The sequence below is a fragment of the Corylus avellana genome, chromosome ca2 (assembly GCF_901000735.1).
Source record: "Corylus avellana chromosome ca2, CavTom2PMs-1.0".
In the NCBI taxonomy this organism is placed as follows: Eukaryota; Viridiplantae; Streptophyta; class Magnoliopsida; order Fagales; family Betulaceae; genus Corylus; species Corylus avellana.
In genome coordinates this window covers 45264713-45285088 of record NC_081542.1, presented here as the reverse complement: position 1 = coordinate 45285088, position 20376 = coordinate 45264713, and the positions used below count along the sequence as shown (strand labels likewise).

The 20376-nt window shown below is 38.6% G+C and overlaps 5 protein-coding genes across 7 annotated transcripts; 3 read left to right on the top strand and 2 right to left on the bottom strand.

Moving 5' to 3' along the window:
* Positions 1–335: 335 nt before the first annotated feature.
* On the top strand, positions 336–7402 carry LOC132170857 (disease resistance RPP13-like protein 4). Of its 3 annotated transcripts, none has more exons than XM_059581984.1 (2): positions 336–2950; positions 7288–7402. In XM_059581984.1, the coding sequence occupies exon 1, from the start codon at positions 489–491 to the stop codon at positions 2862–2864; it is 2376 nt and encodes a 791-aa protein (XP_059437967.1). In that variant the 5' UTR covers positions 336–488; the 3' UTR covers positions 2865–2950; positions 7288–7402. The 3 variants fall into 3 exon arrangements, with proteins under 3 accessions (XP_059437967.1, XP_059437966.1, XP_059437965.1); XM_059581983.1 differs by lacking the exon at positions 7288–7402 and adding an exon at positions 4106–4347; XM_059581982.1 differs by lacking the exon at positions 7288–7402 and adding an exon at positions 4079–4347.
* On the top strand, positions 2869–5570 carry LOC132169949 (disease resistance RPP13-like protein 4). The gene is made up of 2 exons (XM_059580886.1): positions 2869–2950; positions 4186–5570. The coding sequence occupies exons 1-2, from the start codon at positions 2869–2871 to the stop codon at positions 5568–5570; spliced, it is 1467 nt and encodes a 488-aa protein (XP_059436869.1).
* A 3575-nt stretch (positions 7403–10977) lies between the features above and the next one.
* LOC132171747 (uncharacterized) lies at positions 10978–11738 on the bottom strand. The gene is made up of 2 exons (XM_059583140.1): positions 11210–11738; positions 10978–11167 (listed from the first exon to the last, which is right to left on the bottom strand). Exons 1-2 carry the CDS (start codon positions 11736–11738, stop codon positions 11085–11087), a joined length of 612 nt encoding a protein of 203 aa, XP_059439123.1. The 3' UTR covers positions 10978–11084.
* Positions 11739–16270: 4532 nt separating this feature from the next.
* On the bottom strand, positions 16271–17062 carry LOC132169948 (probable disease resistance protein At4g19060). Its single transcript, XM_059580885.1, has one exon. It carries the CDS (start codon positions 17060–17062, stop codon positions 16271–16273), a length of 792 nt encoding a protein of 263 aa, XP_059436868.1.
* Positions 17063–19061: 1999 nt separating this feature from the next.
* On the top strand, positions 19062–19682 carry LOC132169946 (transcription factor PCF2-like). The gene has a single exon (XM_059580884.1). It carries the CDS (start codon positions 19062–19064, stop codon positions 19680–19682), a length of 621 nt encoding a protein of 206 aa, XP_059436867.1.
* Positions 19683–20376: the final 694 nt, after the last annotated feature.

Sequence of the window (20376 nt, the reverse complement as noted above, 5' to 3'; positions counted from 1 at the left end):
AAAAAAAAAAAAAAAAAAAGAGCATATTTTTTACTTAAAACTTTATTTTTCAAACATAATTTCAAATGCACTATTAGTAACATACCATTTTTTTTTTTTTTAATAGATGATATATTTTTATGAAAACGGTCCAAATTGTGTAATTTAAGAATTTTAAAATTAAAAATAAAAATTAAAAATAAAAAAAAAAGTAGTGAATGCTAATTATCTATTTGGGGATAGTACGAACGCAGAGAGACAGCTATGCGTAGCTTTTTGACTTTTCAACAAACTTTGTTTTGTTCGGACCCTTGAATCAATTATTGGAGTTAACCGGATTTCGCATTTTAAAAAAAAAAAAAGAAAACCCAGCTTTCACCCAATGCCATTTTGCAGAAAAAGGCTATAAACCTCAGCTTTGATCTCCGTTGATGGCAGATCTTGGCTCCGAAATTTTGTGTCACCCGTACTGATATATATATTTTTTTTTTCGGAAAGTTTTCAACCCGATGTCTTCGTCCGATCAGTCTTCTGGCGCAGGTTCCGTTGCGGAGTCAAAGGATTCGGTTATATCCGACGTTGTCAAGAGCCTCAAACAAGCCAAGGTGTTCCTCTCCCAAAACCGACCTCCTGTCAGCAGCGACATCAACAGTGGCAACAACAATGGAGACAGTGGAAACGACGGAAGCAGCCACACTAGCCAGGACGACTATCAGAGAATGGAAAATCAAGCGGAGAAGTTAAGTAAAGATCTGATTTACATAGGAGAATCCTTCAAGAGTCTCGAGGGCTTCGAGGTCATAGCAATTGACCTCCTCAAAAAACTTGTACAACACAGCTCCGACGCTTTGGGAACTAGTGTTCCCAATGTTTCCTCGCGACCCAAGCAGTTCCAAGCCAAGCTTCGCGCGATCGACAAGATTGTGATGGAGTTGAAGCTCCGGATCCCGCTACCCTATAAGTTGTCCTCCGATAAATCCGACGCCCATCGGTACGCACGAGGTGGCACCGAGTTTGATGACTTGGACGTGATTGATGATTTGCCTGTCTTACATGTTGACGTTGGATTTAAGAATAGCTTGGCTTTCCAAGATTTTCGGTCAGTATATGAGAGTCTTGACCCCAGAACCAAGCTGTGCTTGCTGTGTTTTGCATTGATTCCGGGAAATGAGATTGTGAAGAAGAGGTTTATGACATATTGGTGGGTTGGAGAGGGCTTTGTTAGCCCACAAGTTGAAGAAGCTGATGAAGGAAATGGAACTTTCAAAAAGCTGCTGTCGGTTGAGGAAGTCGCTGATGGAATCTTCAAAGAGCTGGCGAAGAAGGACTGCATTGAGCCCGTAAATGAGAAGCACAGGTTTGTGGTGGACACTTATAAGATGAATCCTTTTATCCGTTCGGCGGTGATTTTTCTTGCCAAAGAAGCTGGGTTATTTGATTTTGATGACAAAAAATGGAATCCCACTACCAATTTTAAGACGTCTCACCGGGCGTATTTAGTCAATGGATTTTCTCAGGAGTTGGTGAAATTTTTCAACGAATCGGCTACAGAGAAACGTGGCGCGGAATTGGATCTAGAGAAACTGCAAACAATATTCAATGTCAATGAGCCGTATCCTGACTTTTTCAAGTCAGAGTGGTTCTCAAAGTTGAAGAATGTCAAGGTTCTTTATCTGGGAAGGTGGCAGACCTCAGCTAAGCATCATATTGAAGTAGAGAGCGTTGAATTCTTAAAAGGGTTGAAAAATATGAAACTTTTAAGGTTTTTAAGCCTTCAAGGAATTTCCAGAATTACCAAGCTTCCTGATTCTGTCTGTAAGCTCTTAAATTTGAGGATCTTGGATCTTAGAGCTTGTCACACTCTAGAGGAGCTTCCAGATGGAATAGGCTCACTCGAGAATCTGACGCACTTGGATATATCCGAGTGTTACTTGCTAGAGTACATTCCCAAAAAGATTAAGTTTCTCTCAAAACTCCGAGTCCTTAAAGGGTTTGTAATTGGTGACCGTCGAAATGAAAAAGCGTGTACTCTTACTGATTTGTCAGGATTGAAGGAGCTGAGGAAATTGAGCATCTACACAAACACGAAGGATTTCCCCAATGAAGATGACGAAAACAATCTTCAAAAGTTTGAAAATCTTGAAAAACTTACAATTGAGTGGGGAGCTTTTCCCAGCAATACAGGCAGTGATCCTTATCAAGACAAGGGTGAACCACAATCAATGACACCAACCACCACAAGTTCAAAGAAGAGAGACAAGAAAAGGCAAGGCGAGAGTGTGGCACAACCAATTTCAGCAACTACCACGAGTCCTAAGAACGGTGGAAATAACCAAAAGCAAGATAAGGGTGCGGCACAACCATTGACTGCAACCATCACAACTCCAAAGAACCGTGGGGGTAACAAAAATCAAGACCAGGGTGTAGCGGAACCAATGACAGGAAGCACCATGAATCCAGAGAATAGTGGAGATAACAAAAAGAAGGACAAGAGAGCAGCAGGATTGGTTAAGACTTTGTCAAAATCACTCACCTTTAAGCAACGAGGGCGGGGTCCCATATATCCGAAAGTTTTTGAGAAACTAAAGAAACTGGATCTCAAGTGTTACCCTTCGATGCAAGCATCCAGTTGGTTGCTGCCTGCAAAACTTCCGATGCTAAAGAAACTCTACATCAGAGGAGGGAACCTCCAAAATCTCAGTCCAGGTCAGAAGAATGACAAGTGGAAAGTTAACATACTACGTCTGAAATTCTTGAGCAACTTAAGGATGGATTGGAAAGAACTCCAGTTGTCATTTCCAGAGTTGACTTACTTGGAGAAATACAAATGCCCTAAACTCACTTTCTTTCCATCTAATGAGAATGGAATCGTGCTGAAGCCATAGACTGATGCTGGAAGGAAAGCTGCTGCTGGATATAACATTGTGCAGTAACTCTATAAGTCCTGGGAGGATGACTCAGACTATCAGAAGTATGTTATGTTTCTGGCCCAATTTTTAGATTTAATTCTGTTTCATGTGTGTACTTTTTTGGATTTGACGAAGTTGCAATAGCTTCTTGTAAATCTCCATTCCTCTTTATTTGGATTTAATTCTGTTTCATGTGTGTACTTTTTTGGATTTTACTAAGTTGCAATAGCTTCTTGTATATCACCATCCCTCCTTATTTGGAACTATGTGCAAAGTTATTTGTAGCATTGGAGCATGTGACATTCTTTTGAAGAAATTACATATGACTAAAACATAGTGGTTGGATAACTTTATCAGAAAAAATATGGATTAATCTTGTTGCTTTATCGCGCTTATATTCCTCAATGCATGATCGCTACTAAGAATAGAATATAAAATTAATAGATCAAGTTCAGAAATGATGTTAGGGTCAGGAATGATTGTCACCAACTTCAAGTGGGAGTTACTAGAAAGGCAACCTGGAATGGGAAGGAAGCCTTCATGGATTCTGTTCTTGTATCTTATTCTCTATTCATTTGGATTTGTTTTTGTCAACTTGAATAATACTGGCTGTGTTTTTTAAGTTCGTTATTTTACATTATGATGTTTATTCAACTTGATTTAATTTGTATTGGTGTGATTTGAAGGAATATTGTGGTTAGGCCTTTTAGGGATTTTGTTTTTCCGGGTTGGTTTTCTTTGAATTGATTGTGCTACTATGGAATTGAGGTCTTAAAACAGGTTTTGTATCTTCAATTGATTTTGGTTATGAGTGATTTGAGATTAATTGAAGAATTCAAATGGTTATATGGTTATGCCCATTTGGGGTATCATTGCTCTGATTGCTGGCTCTAAAAGTTGGTGGCTCAAACATGAATATGAGGTCTATAATTTGAAGTTTAAAACTTCATGGAGATTATATTAAAAGTAGATCGTTGTTGAATTGAGAATATTATGTTAATGAAGATGGAACTTCTTTTAAAACCTGGAAGTTAATTAATGAAATTGAGCCTACATAATTGAGATTGAGGTTGATGTGACCCTATTTGAGAAGTTTGAAGGAATGATTAAGTTGGTTTTTAAAACCGATATATGTTTCTTTGGGGTAGCTATATATTTTAGCTTTTGATAGACTTTGAATGGAAATTTAGGTGCTGCTTCTTTTGGTTTTCGGTCAGTATATGAGAGTCTTGACTCCACAACAAAGCTGTGCTTGCTGTGTTTTGCTTTAATTCCGGAAAATGAGATTGTGAAGTAGAGGTTTATGACATATTGGCGGGTTGGAGAAGGCTTTTTAGACCAGAGGTTGATGATGGAACCTTGGAAGAATGGCGGTCGGTTGAGGAAGTTGCTGATGGAATCTTCAAAGAGCTGGCGAAGAAGCATTGCATTGAGCCCATAAATGAGAAGCACAGGTTTGTCGTGGACAGTTACAAGATGAATCCTTGTATTCGTTCGGCGGTGATTGTACTTGCCAAAGAAGCTGGGTTATTTGATTTTGATGATGAAAAATGGAATCCCACTACCAATTTTAAGACATCTCACCGGGCGTATTTAGTTAATGGATTTTCTCAGGAGTTGGTGAAATTTTTCAACGAATCGGCTACAGAGAAACGTGGCGCCGAATCGGATCTAGAGAAACTGCAAACAATATTCAATGTCAATGAGCCGTATCCTGACTTTTTCAAGTCGGAGTGGTTCTCAAAGTTGAAGAATGTCAAGGTTCTTTATCTGGGAAGGTGGCTGACCTCAGCTAAGCATCATATTGAAGTAGAGAGCGTTGAATTCTTAAAAGGGTTGAAAAATATGAAACTTTTAAGGTTTTTCAGCCTTCAAGGAATTTCCAGAATTACCAAGCTTCCTGATTCCGTCTGTAAGCTCTTAAATTTGAGGATCTTGGATCTTAGAGCGTGTCACACTCTCGAGGGGCTTCCAGATGGAATAGGTTCACTCGAGAAGCTGACGCACTTGGATATATCCGAGTGTTACTTGCTAGAGTACATTCCCAAAAAGATTAAGTTTCTCTCAAAACTCCGAGTCCTTAAAGGGTTTGTAATTGGTGACCGTCGAAATGAAAAAGCGTGTACTCTTACTGATTTGTCAGGATTGAAGGACCTGAGGAAATTGAGCATCTACACAAACACGAAGGATTTCCCCAACGAAGATGACGCAAGCAATCTACGAACGTTTGAAAATCTTGAAAAACTTACAATTGAGTGGGGAGCTTTTCCCAGCAATACAGGCAGCGATCACAAGGGTGAACCACCATCAAACACAACAAGCACCATGAATCCAGAGAATAGTGGAGATAACATAAAGAAGGACAAGAGAGCAGGAGGATTGGTTAAGACTTTGTCAAGAACACTCACCTTTAAGAAAACAGGGCAGGGTGCCATGTATCCGAAAGGTTTTCAGAAACTAAAGAAACTGGATCTCAAGTGTTACCCTTCGATGCAATCACCCAGTTGGTTGCTGCCTGCAAAACTTCCGATGCTAGAGAAACTCTACATCAGAGGAGGGAACCTCCAAAATCTAAGTCCAGGTCAGAAGAATGACAAGTGGAAAGTTAAGATACTACGTCTGAAGTTCTTGAGCAACTTAAAGATGGATTGGAAAGAACTCCAGTCATCATTCCAGACTTGATTTACTTGGAGAAATACAAATGCCCTAAACTCACTTTCTTTCCATCTAATGAGAATGGAATCATGCTGAAGCCAGAGACTGCTGCTGCTAGATATAACATTGTGCAGTAACTCGATAAGTCCTGGGAGGATGACTCAGACTATCAGAAGTATGTTATGTTTCTGGCCCAATTTTTAGATTTAATTCTGTTTCATGTGTGTACTTTTTTGGATTTGACGAAGTTGCAATAGCTTCTTGTATATCTCCATTCCTCTTTATTTGGATTTAATTCTGTTTCATGTGTGTACTTTTTTGGATTTTACTAAGTTGCAATAGCTTCTTGTATATCACCATCCCTCCTTATTTGGAACTATGTGCAAAGTTATTTGTAGCATTGGAGCATGTGACATTCTTTTGAAGAAATTACATATGACTAAAACATAGTGGTTGGATAACTTTATCAGAAAAAATATGGATTAATCTTGTTGCTTTATCGTGCTTATATTCCTCAATGCATGATCGCTACTAAGAAATAGAATATAAAATTAATAGATCAAGTTCAGAAATGATGTTAGGGTCAGGAATGATTGTCACTAACTTCAAGTGGGAGTGACAAGAAAGGCAACCCGGAATGGGAAGGAAGCCTTCATGGATTCTGTTCTTGTATCTTATTCCCTGTTCGTTTGGATTTTTTTTTGTCACCTTGAATAATACTGGCTGTGTTTTCTAAGTTCGTTATTTTACATTATGATGTTTATTCAACGTGATTTAATTTGTATTGGTGTGATTTGAAGGAATATTGTGGTTAGGCCTTTTAGGGATTTTGTTTTTCCGGGTTGGTTTTCTTCGAATTGATTGTGCTACTATGGAATTGAGGTCTTAAAACAGGTTTTGTATCTTCAATTGATTTTGATTATGAGTGATTTGAGATTAATTGAAGAATGCAAATGGTTTTATGGTTATGCCCATTTGGGGTATCATTGCTCTGATTACTGGCTCTAAAAGTTGGTGGCTCAAACATGAATATGAGGTCTATAATTTGAAGTTTAAAACTTCATGGAGATTATATTAAAAGTAGATCATAGTTGAATTGAGAATATTATGTTAATGAAGATGGAACTTCTTTTAAAACCTGGAAGTTAATTAATGAAATTGAGCCTACATAATTGAGATTGAGGTTGATGTGACCCTATTTGAGAAGTTTGAAGGAATGATTAAGTTGGTTTTTAAAACCGATATATGTTTCTTTGGGGTAGCTATATATTTTAGCTTTTGATAGACTTTGAATGGAAATTTAGGTGCTGCTTCTTTTGGTTTTAGGTGCTGTCATAAAGAGTTAAAAGAATTAAGCCCATAATTCTAAGTGTTTAGCCTTTATATGTGTTAGTTATATCCTTTTTTCTTCTGTTTGCTTTATTTTCATTTAAAAAGAAGAAAGAAAATTACTTATGGTATCTATTGCGGTAGATTTGTTCATTTCTTAGTTAAACTCTCTAATCTAATTGAGTTCTTTTGAGGCACGCAATGGGGAGTTCTAAGATTGTGCTCGCTAGTGAGGTAAGGAATTAACTAGTGGAATTCTGAAAAGAAAAATTAAAAAAACTTAATGCATTTCCTACTTGAAAATTCTCATCGAATTACATGTTTTCTCAAATAATTGAAATATGTATTTCCTCTACCTGATTATCTATTCTATTTATCAGACTCTGGTTACTCATGTTTAATGATGTCTTTTCAGAGTTGAATGTTGATCCCTCGAGTTGAGGTCTATTGGTAGCAACTACCTACCTTGTAGATGGATAACTTGGAAGACACTCTATTTATTGTCATTGTTTGGTTGTGTTAAGTCGATTATTTTTGTTGCTGGTCGGAATTTGGAGTTCATAGACTTTAGATATGTTGGGTCAAGCTTGCTCTCGAGTTACTCAACTCAATTGTGTTTGGCATTGGTGATAAATTGGATTTTTTTTTTTTTTTCTTAATTTACTTCATTCTTAATTTTGGTTAATATTTTCCAGTATTTACGTTGTTAAATATCGTAAACTATTTTTAGAGTTTGAGTTTTTTCATCTCAAACTGCCAAACCACCACAAAACGAGCACCGAGCCACTGTCGAACCTACTAACATCATGTGTTCTTAATGGATGAATTATAAAAGTGTCTATAAGTGTTTAGTCTTTTGCATTAAAAGGTGGACCACAAAACAATTACAGGTTGAATTATAATAGTGTCGATAAGTGTTTAGTCTTTTGCATTAAAAGGTGGACCAAAAAACAATTACAGGTGACAACAGGATTCAAGAATCAATTAGTGAGAGGAGGGGGACCATGTGGGGAAGAATCATCTTTCACACTGGTTGCTTTTGATAACGTTGGGGAAGAATCAATAGAATATGATAACGCTACTCCTCCAGCACCACCTTGTTGACTTGCTGACTGTCGTTATTAGAGTTTGAAGGAAAACCCACTTCTACCCTTTTTTTTTAAAAAAAAAAGATGATTCTCAAATATATTATATCAAGATGTTATACTAAGGTGTGGACTTAACTCTTTGCAATAAAGAATTATTTATATAAGTCTAATTAGAATTATTTTTCTTGAGAATTATTGATGTTTTGGTGAGGTTCCATCTTATGGTTCAATTAGTCTTAAGGACTCGTATGCAGATTTTGCTGTCTAAGCCCTTCTTAAATAATTTTTGATGAACAAATGTTACTATAATCATGTCCAAATAGAATAGTCACAATTCATTGTCCCTTTCTACAATTTTGTTTAGAATATATATGTCAAGAGCCCACAATCTTCCACACTTGTTGCTTTTGATAACGTTGGGGGAAGAATCAACAGAATATGATAAAGCTACTCTTCCAGCACCACATTGTTGACTTGCTGACTGGCGATATTAGAGTTTGAAGGAAAACCCACTTCTACCCTTTTTTTTAAAAAAAAAAAAAAAAAAAAAAAAAAAGGATGATACTCAATTATATTATATCAAGATGTTATACTAAGGTGTGGACTTACTCTTTGCAATAAAGAATTATTTATATAAGTCTAATTAGTATTATTTGTCTTGAAAATTACTGATGTTATGGTAGAATTCAGTCTAACTATGGTTTAATTAGTCTTAAGGGCTTGTCTGCAGATTTTGCTGTCTAGGCCCCTCTTAAGCAATTTTCGGTAAACAAGTACTACCATAATCATACCCAAGTAGAATAAATACAATTGGTTGTCTCTTTCTACAATTTTGTGTAGAATATATATGTCAAGAGCCCATTTAGAAACAACTTTAGCAAAGCGTTTGGATGAAAATAATTTTTTAGGATTTTTGAAAATTTTAGAAGATTATTTTATTTGTTTGCATTTAAGTAGAAAGAACGTGAATTTCCCCTCAAGTGCATTTTACTGGAAATGTAGATTCGTAATATATACGATCCCTTGACTTATGGTCGGTTTGAAATTGCGTTTAAGATGCTTAAAAATGCTTTTAATATTCGAAAAGTTCGTTTGAAGAAAAAAGTACTCGATTGATAAAAAAATTTAAAAGCGCTTTTAAGGAGTCTAAAAGGCTTAAAAATAGTTAAAAACACTTTTGGCAAAAGCTTAAAAATAAAATTTTTTCTCAAAAATTCTTTTTGACTTAAAAGCTCTATTTTTCAAACGTAATTCTGAACATGATCTTAAAATTTTTTTTTTATTTTTTTTTTTCAAATCACAAAAATGCGCATCCTATACCATTAGATTTCTAGTGCGCGCCAAACACTTTTTCCCTCTCTCCCTTGATACTTCTTCAGACCTTTTTTTTTGTTTTTTTTTTTGTTTTTTTTTTTTTTTGGTTCTTATCTTGGTTTCTCCTTTGCTACCTTATAAAAAAGAAAACAAGCCTAAATTGAATGAAGAATAATTGTTCTGGCGTACGAGAGATATTCATTGAATGCTCGCAGGTCGCAACCGCACGAGGTAGCCAAAATGTCATTAGAACATTTGTTGATTTTTTTTTTTTTTTTTTGAGACGTTGATGCAGCCTGACTTAGTGAGAAGGAAATAAAACAATTCAAGAAGAAGAATAAATAATTCTTAAATTTTGAGTTTATCAAGGATCTGAGAATTCTTCTTAAAACTAAAGAATATATCTAAGGTTTCAAGGAAAAATATGAAGAAAACTCCTCTGAGTAATTCTTATTTAGATAAAACTGATCAAATAACATAAACTGTCTTTTTTAGAGGCTATAATCATGTATTTATAGCGCCAAAACTCCTAATACTAATAAAGTACGGAAATAAGGATCCCAAAACCCTAATCATAGTAAAACAAATAAACAAAGTTGGTTTAAAGCAAATAAAAGCGGAAAAATAACATAGATTATTCCGAGTGCGCTCAATCGCAGGTATAGGGCAATCGATCGCACTTCCAGGGATTTGTACGCTCGACTGAGCGCTCGATCGCACTTCCAGGGACTTGTGCGCTCGATCGCTGATGTAGGCGTAGATTGTTCGCAGTACCAGAGACGACCATTTCCATATTAGGTGCAAGGCGCTCGATTGCAATCCATGTGCGATCGATCGCAGTTCCAGGAACTACTCCTGTTGCCGCGCGAGTCTGGGATCGTGTTACCATCTTTCGGGGCGTCTTCTCACGATCATCCATTCGAGTCTTCCTCATATATTCTCAAGCATTGTAATCTACATCAGATGTCCACACAAGGGAAGGGGGAAGGAGATTCAAACTAGTGACCTCCGCTTCATTAGGTGTAGTTCACAACCGATTGAAATATTTTTTAGGGACACATTTGTTGAATTTTTACCTTTTGGCTTTTGTCCAAAGCAAATTATCTCCACACCTTCATTGAATTTCCACAATTTTACATGGACGATCCTACGCATGAGCCAAGAGAGATATTCAAGAAGCACCCAAATAGCCCCTTTCTTGTTGATTGAGGTACTCCCTCTAGATTTATGACCAAAATGAGTTTTTTTTTTTTTTTCTTTGCTTAGTAGAAATTGCAAATTGCAAATAAAAATTGGATGAAACATTCGTAATATTATTTTGAAAATAAATAAGAACTCCTACATATGCTTTACATATTCCCAAAAAGCCTATGAGATTCATCATCATTCCTAAACACGAGAATACTCATATTCTTAAAAATTCTGATCCTTGGGCATTACATTTTTTAAAATGTGAATATCATAAAAAATGTTAGATTCCGTGATTCAAATGCCACGTCAATTTTTATCTCCCCCAATAAATGGTGCTATCATTAAATTTAATAGACATAAATAATACTAGTCGAAAAATATAGTTTTCATAGTTAAAATAACCACTGCTACCGAAATTGCTCAAGGTTGTTCAATTGAATCAGGTACTGCTTATATTGTCACACAACTAAAGAAAAATCAAAAGCAAGAGACCAGGGTGATCAGCACACACAAAGGCAACATTTATCTGATTTCAAAAGGAAATGACAACATAAAGCTAAACACTTTGAAGAAGATACATCAAAAGCAAGAGAAGCAGGAACTACAATATAGAATACTGTTACGGTCCGCTTCCATTTGAAGCTTCTCCCTCTGGGAGTTGTTGAAGGCTTCCATTTTGTTGAAGGCTTCCATTTGGGGCACCTTCTTGATCTGGGAGTTGTTGAAGGCTTCCATTTGGGGCACCTTCTTGATCTGGGTGTTGTTGATGGCTTCCATTTTGTTGAAGGCTTCCATTTGGGGCACCTTCTTGATCTGGGTGTTGTTGATGGCTTCCATTTGGGGCACCGTCCTCTGGGAGTTGTTGAAGGCTTCCATTTGGAGCTGCTCCCTCTGCCAGTTGTTGATGGTTTCCATTTGGAGCACCTTCCTGATCTGGGAGTTGTTGAAGGCTTCCATTCGGAGCTGCTCCCACTGGGAGTTGTTGATTGCTTCCATTTTGAGCTGCTCCCTCTGCCTGTTGTTGATTGTTTCCATTTGGCGCACCTTCCTGATCTGGGAATTGTTGAAGGCTTCCATTCGGAGCTGCTCCCAGTACTGGGAGTTGTTGATTGCTTCCATTTTGAGCTGCTGCCTCTGCCTGTTGTTTTTTGACGATCTGACCCATCATTTTTGCAGTCAATGGAAGGCCCGCACATCTTTTAAAGATTTCTTTCTTTTGAATTCCCGCATCGGAGGTGCTGAGCTTCTTAATGTCCTGTTCAGCTGCCTCCATGAATATAAGCCAGCAGCTCTCTGGTTCTGAAAGGGTATAAAATCCAATAAATTGAATTTGCTTGCTGCCTTGCCTTTAACGTAGGTTAAGCCTTTGTATTTATAATTGAGTTTGTTACAAAGAGATGGAATCAAATACTAAAGCAAATACAATTTGAAATCTATTCTATCAAGTATAATTTGAAAGCTATACAAGATAATAAGAGTTATCTATTTATCTTATTATTTGAATCTTCATCTTCATTATCTGGAAGAGAGTTGGATAAGGAGATGTCTCTAACACGCCCCCTCAAACTCAGCTGTAACGGAGTGATGTTGAGTTTGTCACGAAGAAATCCGAACCTAATTGAGGACAGTGGTTTTGTGAAAATGTCTGCTAGTTGGTCTTTGCTGGACAAAAATCTGATGGTGAGTTTCTTGTGAGCGACCATGTCACGTACAAAATGAAAATCGATCTCAATGTGTTTTGTGCGTGCATGAAAAACTGGATTCGAAGATAAATATGTGGCTCCTATGTTATCACACCACAAGGTAGGGACTTGTGTGAATTGCAGACCGAGTTCAGAACACAAAGAAAGTATCCATAGGAGTTCAGCTGCTGTGTTTGAGAGTGCTTTGTACTCGGCCTCTGTGCTAGACCGTGCGACTGTCTGTTGTTTTTTACAACTCCATGAGACCAGATTTTTTCCAAGAAATATGCAGTAACCACCGGTGGAACGACGATCATCCCGGTTGCCAGCCCAATCAGCATCTGTGTAGGCTTGAATTGAATTTGAAGGTGAGTTGTGGAACTGGAGACCAAACTGAATTGTGTGTTTGAGGTACCGAAGTAGCCGCTTCACTGATTGCCAATGAATGTCTGTAGGTTTATGCATAAACTGAGATAGTTTGTTCACACTGAAGGAGATGTCGGGTCTTGTAATACATAAATATTGAAGAGCTCCAACTGTGCTACGATATAGTGTTGGGTCTGAAAACAAACTGCCTTCAAAAGCTGAGAGATTCGTGGATGAGGCCATGGGAGAAGTTGCTGGTTTTGCCTCAGACATTTTTGTCCTCTTCAGAATGTCCAAAATGTAACGATGTTGGGATAACAGAACACCATGATAGCGGGGAATCACTTCAATGCCTAGGAAGAAATTTAATTTTCCCAAATCTTTGACAGCAAATTCAGTGTGAAGATTTTCAAGTAGCTCAGATATAGCAGCAGGTTTAGAAGAAGTAATCAGTATATCATCTACGTAAATAAGTACAAACATGGTATACAGTTCACTCTTGAATATAAACAAAGAGGTGTCTGATTTTGACCCATAGAAGCCGAGACTCAGGAGTTTATTGCTAAGTCTGGAGAACCAAGCCCTGGGGGCTTGTTTTAAACCATATAATGCTCTTTGTAATTTGCACAGGTGAGAGGGAAATTGAGGGTGTACAAACCCAGGTGGTTGAGACATATATACTTCCTCAGATAAATTTCCATGTAAAAAAGCATTTTGAATATCAATCTGGTGTATTGGCCAGCCAGCAGAGATAGCAACAGAGAGCACAATACGTACCGTTGTGGGTTTAATGACCGGACTGTAAGTTTCACCATAATCGATTCCAGGCTGCTGATGAAAACCTTTTGCGACAAGCCGTGATTTGTAGCGATCAATTGATCCATCCGCCTTCCTTTTCAACCGAAAGACCCATTTGCACCCAACAATGTTTTTGGCTGTCGACGGTGGAACAAGTACCCACGTTTGGTTCTTGAGAAGTGCATCAAACTCCACATTCATAGATTTCCTCCAATTTTCGTCTTTGACAGCTGATGAATAGCAAGTGGGTTCAACCAAAGATGGAGTGGATTCAGCAATGAGCGCTCGAGGAAGGGGATACCGAACAGTTCCATCTGTGAATTGTTTTGGTTTGGAGATGTTGTGTTTGGCACGAGTGATCATTTGATGATGAGAGTTGGATTGAATATTGGGTGAGGGTGATTCGGTGGGTATTGCAACTTGTGAGAGAGATGGAGGTGAGGCGATAGAAACTGAGGATGAATCTGGAAGAGATTGTGAGTAGGTGGGTGATGTGGGTGAAGATGATGTAGTGGATAAAGATGGAGTACTTGATGACGTAGGTGCAGGAAAATTTTGGTTGGACTCTAAGGCTGAATTTTGGCTGGACTCTAAGACAGAATTTTTGGGAGAGTGAGATGGGCCAACCGGAGGTATGAATTGGGCTATGGAAAATGGCCGGATCTCTTGATTTTGTGTGGGTAGTTCTGAAGGGGCCTCAATTTCACAAGGAAAAATTGATTCATTGAAGCGGACATCTCTGGAAATATAAATTCTGCCAGTGGATAAATGTAAGCATTTGTAACCCTTGTGTAAAGGACTATAACCTAGAAAAAGGCATTGAATAGATCGAGCTTGAAATTTGTTGGAATTATATGGACGAAGGTTTGGCCAACATGCACACCCGAAAGTACGAAGAAAAGTGTAATCGGGAGAGCATTTAAAAAGAATTTCAAATGGAGAATTATTTTTAAGAACGGATGTTGGCATATGATTTATGAGGTAGCATGCAGTAGAGAAAGCATCATCCCAAAATTTTGAGGGCATTTTTGCATGAGATAATAAGGCAAGACCAGTTTCGACAATGTGTCGGTGTTTGCGTTCAATTGAACCATTTTGTTGGTGTGTGTGTGGACAAGAAACACGATGAGAGATGCCAAATTGAACAAGAATTTTATTTAATGGACGATATTCTCCACCCCAATCAGATTGAACAGATTTGATAGTAGAGTTAAAATAACATTCCACATTAGATTTGAATTTCAAGAAAATAGAGCTAACATCACTCTTACACGACATTGGATAAAGCCACGTATATTTGCTAAAAGCATCCAAAAAAGACACATAATATTTGGAGCCAGATCTAGAAAGAACTGGAGCTGGACCCCATACATCGGTGTATATTAATTCTAGAGGACACGTGGCTATGGAATGTGAAGAATGAAAGACGAGCTGCTTGCTTTTGGAACTTAGACAAGCGGGACAAGGAGACATCGATTTATTTGACGCAACTGGAAGACGAAAATTTGAGAGCACATGACGGACCACACGTAAGGCGGGATGACCTAGCCGGGAGTGCCATTGAGAAGTAGAGACTCGCTCACCAACATGGACAGATGCAGGGAGCTTATTTGCGGAATTTGAAAATTGATAGAGGCCATGTTTATTCGGGCCGTGGAGCAAGATTTTCCCGGATTTGCGATCCTTCAAAAGAAAGTAATGAGGATGGAATTCAAAAAAAGTATTAGTGTCTTTTGTGAATTTATGAACAGAGATTAAGTTTTTGGAGATAGCAGGGACATGTAAAACATTGAAAAGATCAAAGTTTTGAGATGGAGTAAAAATGCGAGTGTTTCCAATGTTTTTGATTGAAAGCCCATTACCATTGCCGACTCGGATTTGATCAGACCCCTTGTATTCATCAGCTGTGAGATTCAGATTGTCAATGTCTGAAGTGAGATGATGGGTAGCACCGGAGTCAGGGTACCAAGCAGGATCCATTCCACCGGAAGGAGCGGTGTAGTATGCATGTAATGAGTTGGACTGATCTCTGTGAAGATCTCTGGGATATGCTTGATTGAATCGATTATAACAGTCGAATGCAATATGACCCATTTTATTACATACCTGGCAGATTGGGCGGTGAGACTGCGACTGAGAATAATTGTTTGAGGTGCCACGGCGTGAAGATGCCCCATGTGAGGATCCACGCCCCCTACCTCGAAACGGATGTGATGATGACCCAGATTGGAAACCACGGTAGTTGTGGCGTCCTCCACGACCACGTGAGGGATAGCTACGATCAGCAACATTAACTCCAGCAATTGATAAGTCAATCGAATTGTGGTGTTGTTCTAGGCGCATTTTGCGGCTGGAATGGTGGCAGGCGGCATCGAAAGGCTGTTGTGCGGTGCTAAGGAAGGTGTGACGACTGGGCGGAGACAGGCTGGTCTTTGACTGGCTTGGCGGCAACGAGCTGGATGGAGCCGTGGAAGGCCAGACATAGCGTGGGAACCGCTGGGCTGTGAGCGGGAATGGAAGACGGTGGCTGGCGGCGTTGACCCAGTGTTGGCGAAGGGGCAGCGGCGGAGTGGGATGCAGCCATGCAAATCTTTTTTTTTTTTTTTTTTTTTTTTTCAAGGAGCAAAAATAAATTGAAGGAAAAAGAAAATCACAGGACCAGTAGATCGTACAATGGCGTTAGCCTATTGCTCTGATACCATGAAAGAATTTATAATTCGGAAATAATAATAAATAACAATGCAAATAATAATAAATAACAATGCGAAAGTAATAAACTCAATTATAAATACAAAGCCTTAGCCTACGTTAAAGGCAAGGCAGCAAGCAAATTCAATTTAAAATCTATTCTATCAAGTATAATTTGAAAGCTATACAAGATAATAAGAGTTATCTATTTATCTTATTATTTGAATCTTCATCTTCATTATCCGGAAGAGAGTTGGATAAGGAGATGTCTCTAACAAAGGGGTAGAAGCCGATGTAGGTTTCCCTCCCCCCCAACCATCTTCTTTGCTATTTCCTCATTCCTACTAGTCACAATAACTGCTCCCCCACACCCTTTTGGCAATCCATACGCAAGAGCATCCCATTTTCCATCCCAAGTAGACGAACAACTCAGCTCTTCGTACCATTTGTCTATCTCCCCGCCCCTGACATCATCAAACACAATCAGATATCTCTTCCCCTGCAATTGAAGGTGAAGAGCATATAGTAGTTCCTTGAGATTATTATGTCCATAATAATTGTCGATGATTTCATCTTCTACTCCAAGGCACACCAACATTCTCTTGAGGATCGCTACTTTTTCGTCCTCATCATCCCCAGTCTGTGCTGACATGCATACCCAGATCCTTGGAAAGAAGTAGTCCTTCACCTCCTTTTTACTGAACAATGATTGGCAGAGTGTGGTTTTTCCTATACCAGCTATACCGGTGATGCCTATTGCCTTGAAACGACCCTCACTTCCTGGCCTAAGAAGTACCTTTTCCAGCGAGATTACATCGTCATCAAACCCATGAACGTTGGACGCATTAACTGACCGAGAGCTCCGGCGACGAACTTGATTCTCCCTGACCGAGCTGCTGACGTCGCTATTCGGCTGAGCCTGTGCGTTACCATTTGAAAATCGAATAGAATCCTTGATCTTGTTTAACTTCCCCCTCAAGGGATCACGGGCTAGTTTGTTGCTCTTCGACGTTACCTGGCACTCGGTCCAAACATCGTCCAGGCTGTAAAGGATTTCCCTCATTTGAATCTCCGGCGATCAGGACTGAGGATTCTTTTTAAGCCGATCATTTATTTCCCCAAACAGGCTTTCCAGGCGAATTTTGGAGCCACTTTTCTTTTTCTCCTCAAACTCATTGCAAAATTTTTGTATCAGAAAATCATCAATCTCGCTCGCCATGTCTACGACGCTCGAAAGGAATTCAGATTCCAACGAAGACTCTGATCAGAAGATGACTTGGGTAGACTTTTGCGTGGACTTCGCTCAGAGGAGCAAACGGTAATTGTATGAGACAGCTGCCATAAGTGGTCCAGCCTCCAGCTGCTCTCTACCACGTCACGTCACGTGGTAGAGAGCAGCTGGAGGGTCCCTCGGGTCCTAGTACGTACACTTCGCACGTGCTATTTTTGGGGTCACCTCGATTACAAGTAGCATAATAAAGGCGGTGCATGGGAAAGAAAAAAATAAGTTCGCTATTCATTTCAAATCAACTTTAATATTTTTATTTATTTATTTATTTTTTTTACGTAACATCAATTATTTTTTATTATTATTTAAATAAAAAAAAATCATTACAAATAATTTTTTTTTTTTTTATCATACAAAATATTAATTTTTTTTATTTGAATGATAATAAAGAATAATTGATATAATGTAAAAAGTAAAAATATTGGAGTTAATTTTGAAAGGAATAGTAGAATCTTTTATTTTTTTTTTACAAAACATTTTTACTTTTTTTTTTTTTTCACATCAATCAAATTTACTACAATTCTAGTTCACTTCATTTTTAAGTCTTTTGTCTAATACAGCCAAAGATCTTTCAATTTGAATTAATGAAGAAGAAAAAGTTGTGGTTAACAACTTTTTTTATTCATTTAATAAAAAATATAGCATAATAGTCTAACAAAACAATATTATATATATATATATATAATGAGAAATTTTTTCTTACAAATTTGATATATGCTTTGTTTAACTCTTTAAATGTTATTGTCCCAACCAATTTTCAGATATGCAACATGTTTCAGTGAGTCACGTCCATGGCTATTGCTCGGACCATCATAACTTTCTCAACTAAACAATGATTTTCTTGTTTTTCCATCTCCGCTATAAATGCATTCCCAAACGTAATTCATTTCGCTGTCTTTATCATTAGTGATAATTCTTTTATATGTGTGGTAATTCCTCCATCATCTGTTAATGATTTGCTCCCATAAACAAACTAAAAAGAGAACGAAAGATAACCTGAAGATTTAGGATCGTATTTCTTAAGGTTTTGAGTAAAGACTAAAGGGAATTGAAATCTGAATAAAAAAATAAAAAAATAAAAAAAAAAAAATTAAATTTAAAAATTTTAAAAATTAATAATAATAATCACCTCATAGATCACTACTGAAAGCAAATTTATAAAGAAGACCAACCAAAACCGTTGTAGAGCTTGAACATTACTAGACTTACCACTGAATTTTTCAGAAAAAATGAAAGAGTTGAGAGAGAATGAAAGATCTTAAAACACTACTAATTTCTAATAATTTCTTAGTCAACTGAAACTTTCTATTGAACAAATGTGGAATTAGAATAGAAAGGATTTAGTTTATAATTTGGGAAAATTTCACTTTGCTCCCTCAAAGTTTGAGACGATTTTCAATTCGACCTCTAATGTTTCAATTTTTGCAATTCATCCCCCAAACTTTCAAATTTTTGTAATTCGACCAATCTGTTAGTCAAAGGTGTTTTGACTGACGGAACAATGATCACGTTACTCTGTTGGCAAAATGCCCCCCCTAAAACCTTATCTCTCTCTCTCTCTCTCTCTCTCTCTCTCCCCTCAATCTCTTCCACTCCATCTCCACTAGCTAACGCGTGAACGAAGCAGCAAAACAGATACCAAGCCACAATTCCATCGATTTGTGAGATAAACATTTGATTTTCTTGGAAATTTGTGTGTAATTCTTTTTGGGTTGTGTTCGTTCTTTACTAGGATTTGGTCTTTGTAGTTAGTAGTTCTCTCCAAAGAGCAAAGATGGTTGCGATTCAGAAACGAGAGCTCGAAGAGGATGAGGCCAGAAGAAGTCTTGATCCCAGAATCAAGGGTGGGCAAGAAGTGGAACTGAGTAGCCTCCACAGCAAAGAGGGACCCGCCATAGCCACCGAATCCATATCGTCCCTGCCAATGGAGGCGGCGGCGAATTTTGTGTCGAAAGAAGAGCCAAACAGGGAGGAAATGTCACGTGTGATGGTGGCAGTGCACATGCCGGCGGGGATTCCGATGCAAATGGACAGAAAGGCGGTTGCACTGCCGAAGAGAACGTTGATGAAGGATCATCACACGAAAGTGGAGGGTCGTGGGCGGAGGATCCAAATGCCCGCCACCTGTACGACCCGAATCTTCCAGCTGACCTGGGAATTAGGCCACAAATCGGACAGGGGGACCATCCGATGTCTCCTTGAGCACGCCAAGCCGGCAATCATCGCTGCCACCGACACCAAAACCGTCCCCGCCATCACCATGTCTGTCAATGGGACCCTCAAAATCCTCACCACATCCGCTCTCGATAGTGACCCACACGTTAAGAAAAAGAGTGCGTCTTCTGTGTGGACGTTGTACAAAAGTCACCTTTTGTGCAACCCACACAATGAATGACAACTCAGCATGTAGCAAATTAGAAAATAGGTATGCCTACATTTGATTATACTCTCATCAATTCATCATATATCAAAACCAACAAAGAACAATCCTTCACGCCTAACCCAGTTCACCATCCTTCACGCCCAATCGCCACCATGCCCAGCCCACCGGCACCCCTCCCAGCTCACACCCAGCCCACCCAGCAACCGGCACCACTCCCAATCCATTGGTAAGTTGACTTAATGCCCAACCCACGCCTGCACGCAGCAACCCATGCCGGAACGCCGCCGATAAGTTGATGTAACGCTCAAACCACACTGGCACGCTGCAACCCACGCCGCAACGCTGCAACCGGCTTCAAAAATCCAATGCCGGCTTCAAACACCCATCCCACGCCCAGCCCGCCCAGCCACTGGCACCACGCCCAATCCATCGGCGTTTTATTGTTTTACGTTTGGTCTAAAATTATCTGAAATTGTCGTCTAAAATTGTGATTGGTCTGAAATTACACCAGATGGAATTTTGATCTGAAATTGTGCTGAAACCAGCCACCGGCACCATGCTCAATCTACCGGCGTTGAGTCCTGCTAGCGTAGGACATATATTAAAAAAAAAAAATTAAAAAAAAAATTTATGAGTTAATATTTAGTTTCTAATACCTCAAAACTTATTTTTTGATTCAAAACTAAATTCTAGGGGTGGAAGGTTA

Bases quoted from the DNA above. Each gene is read 5' to 3' on its own strand.
- LOC132170857 (XM_059581984.1), top strand. From the start codon at position 489: ATGTCTTCGTCCGATCAGTCTTCTGGCGCAGGTTCCGTTGCGGAGTCA.
- LOC132169949 (XM_059580886.1), top strand. From the start codon at position 2,869: ATGCTGGAAGGAAAGCTGCTGCTGGATATAACATTGTGCAGTAACTCT. The intron at 2,951-4,185 runs GTATGTTATGTT...ATTGTGAAGTAG, and splicing joins GATGACTCAGACTATCAGAA to AGGTTTATGACATATTGGCG.
- LOC132171747 (XM_059583140.1), bottom strand. From the start codon at position 11,738: ATGGAGGCAGCTGAACAGGACATTAAGAAGCTCAGCACCTCCGATGCG. The intron at 11,168-11,209 runs GTGCCCCAAATG...CAGATCAAGAAG, and splicing joins ACAACACCCAGATCAAGAAG to GTGCCCCAAATGGAAGCCTT.
- LOC132169948 (XM_059580885.1), bottom strand. From the start codon at position 17,062: ATGAGGGAAATCCTTTACAGCCTGGACGATGTTTGGACCGAGTGCCAG.
- LOC132169946 (XM_059580884.1), top strand. From the start codon at position 19,062: ATGGTTGCGATTCAGAAACGAGAGCTCGAAGAGGATGAGGCCAGAAGA.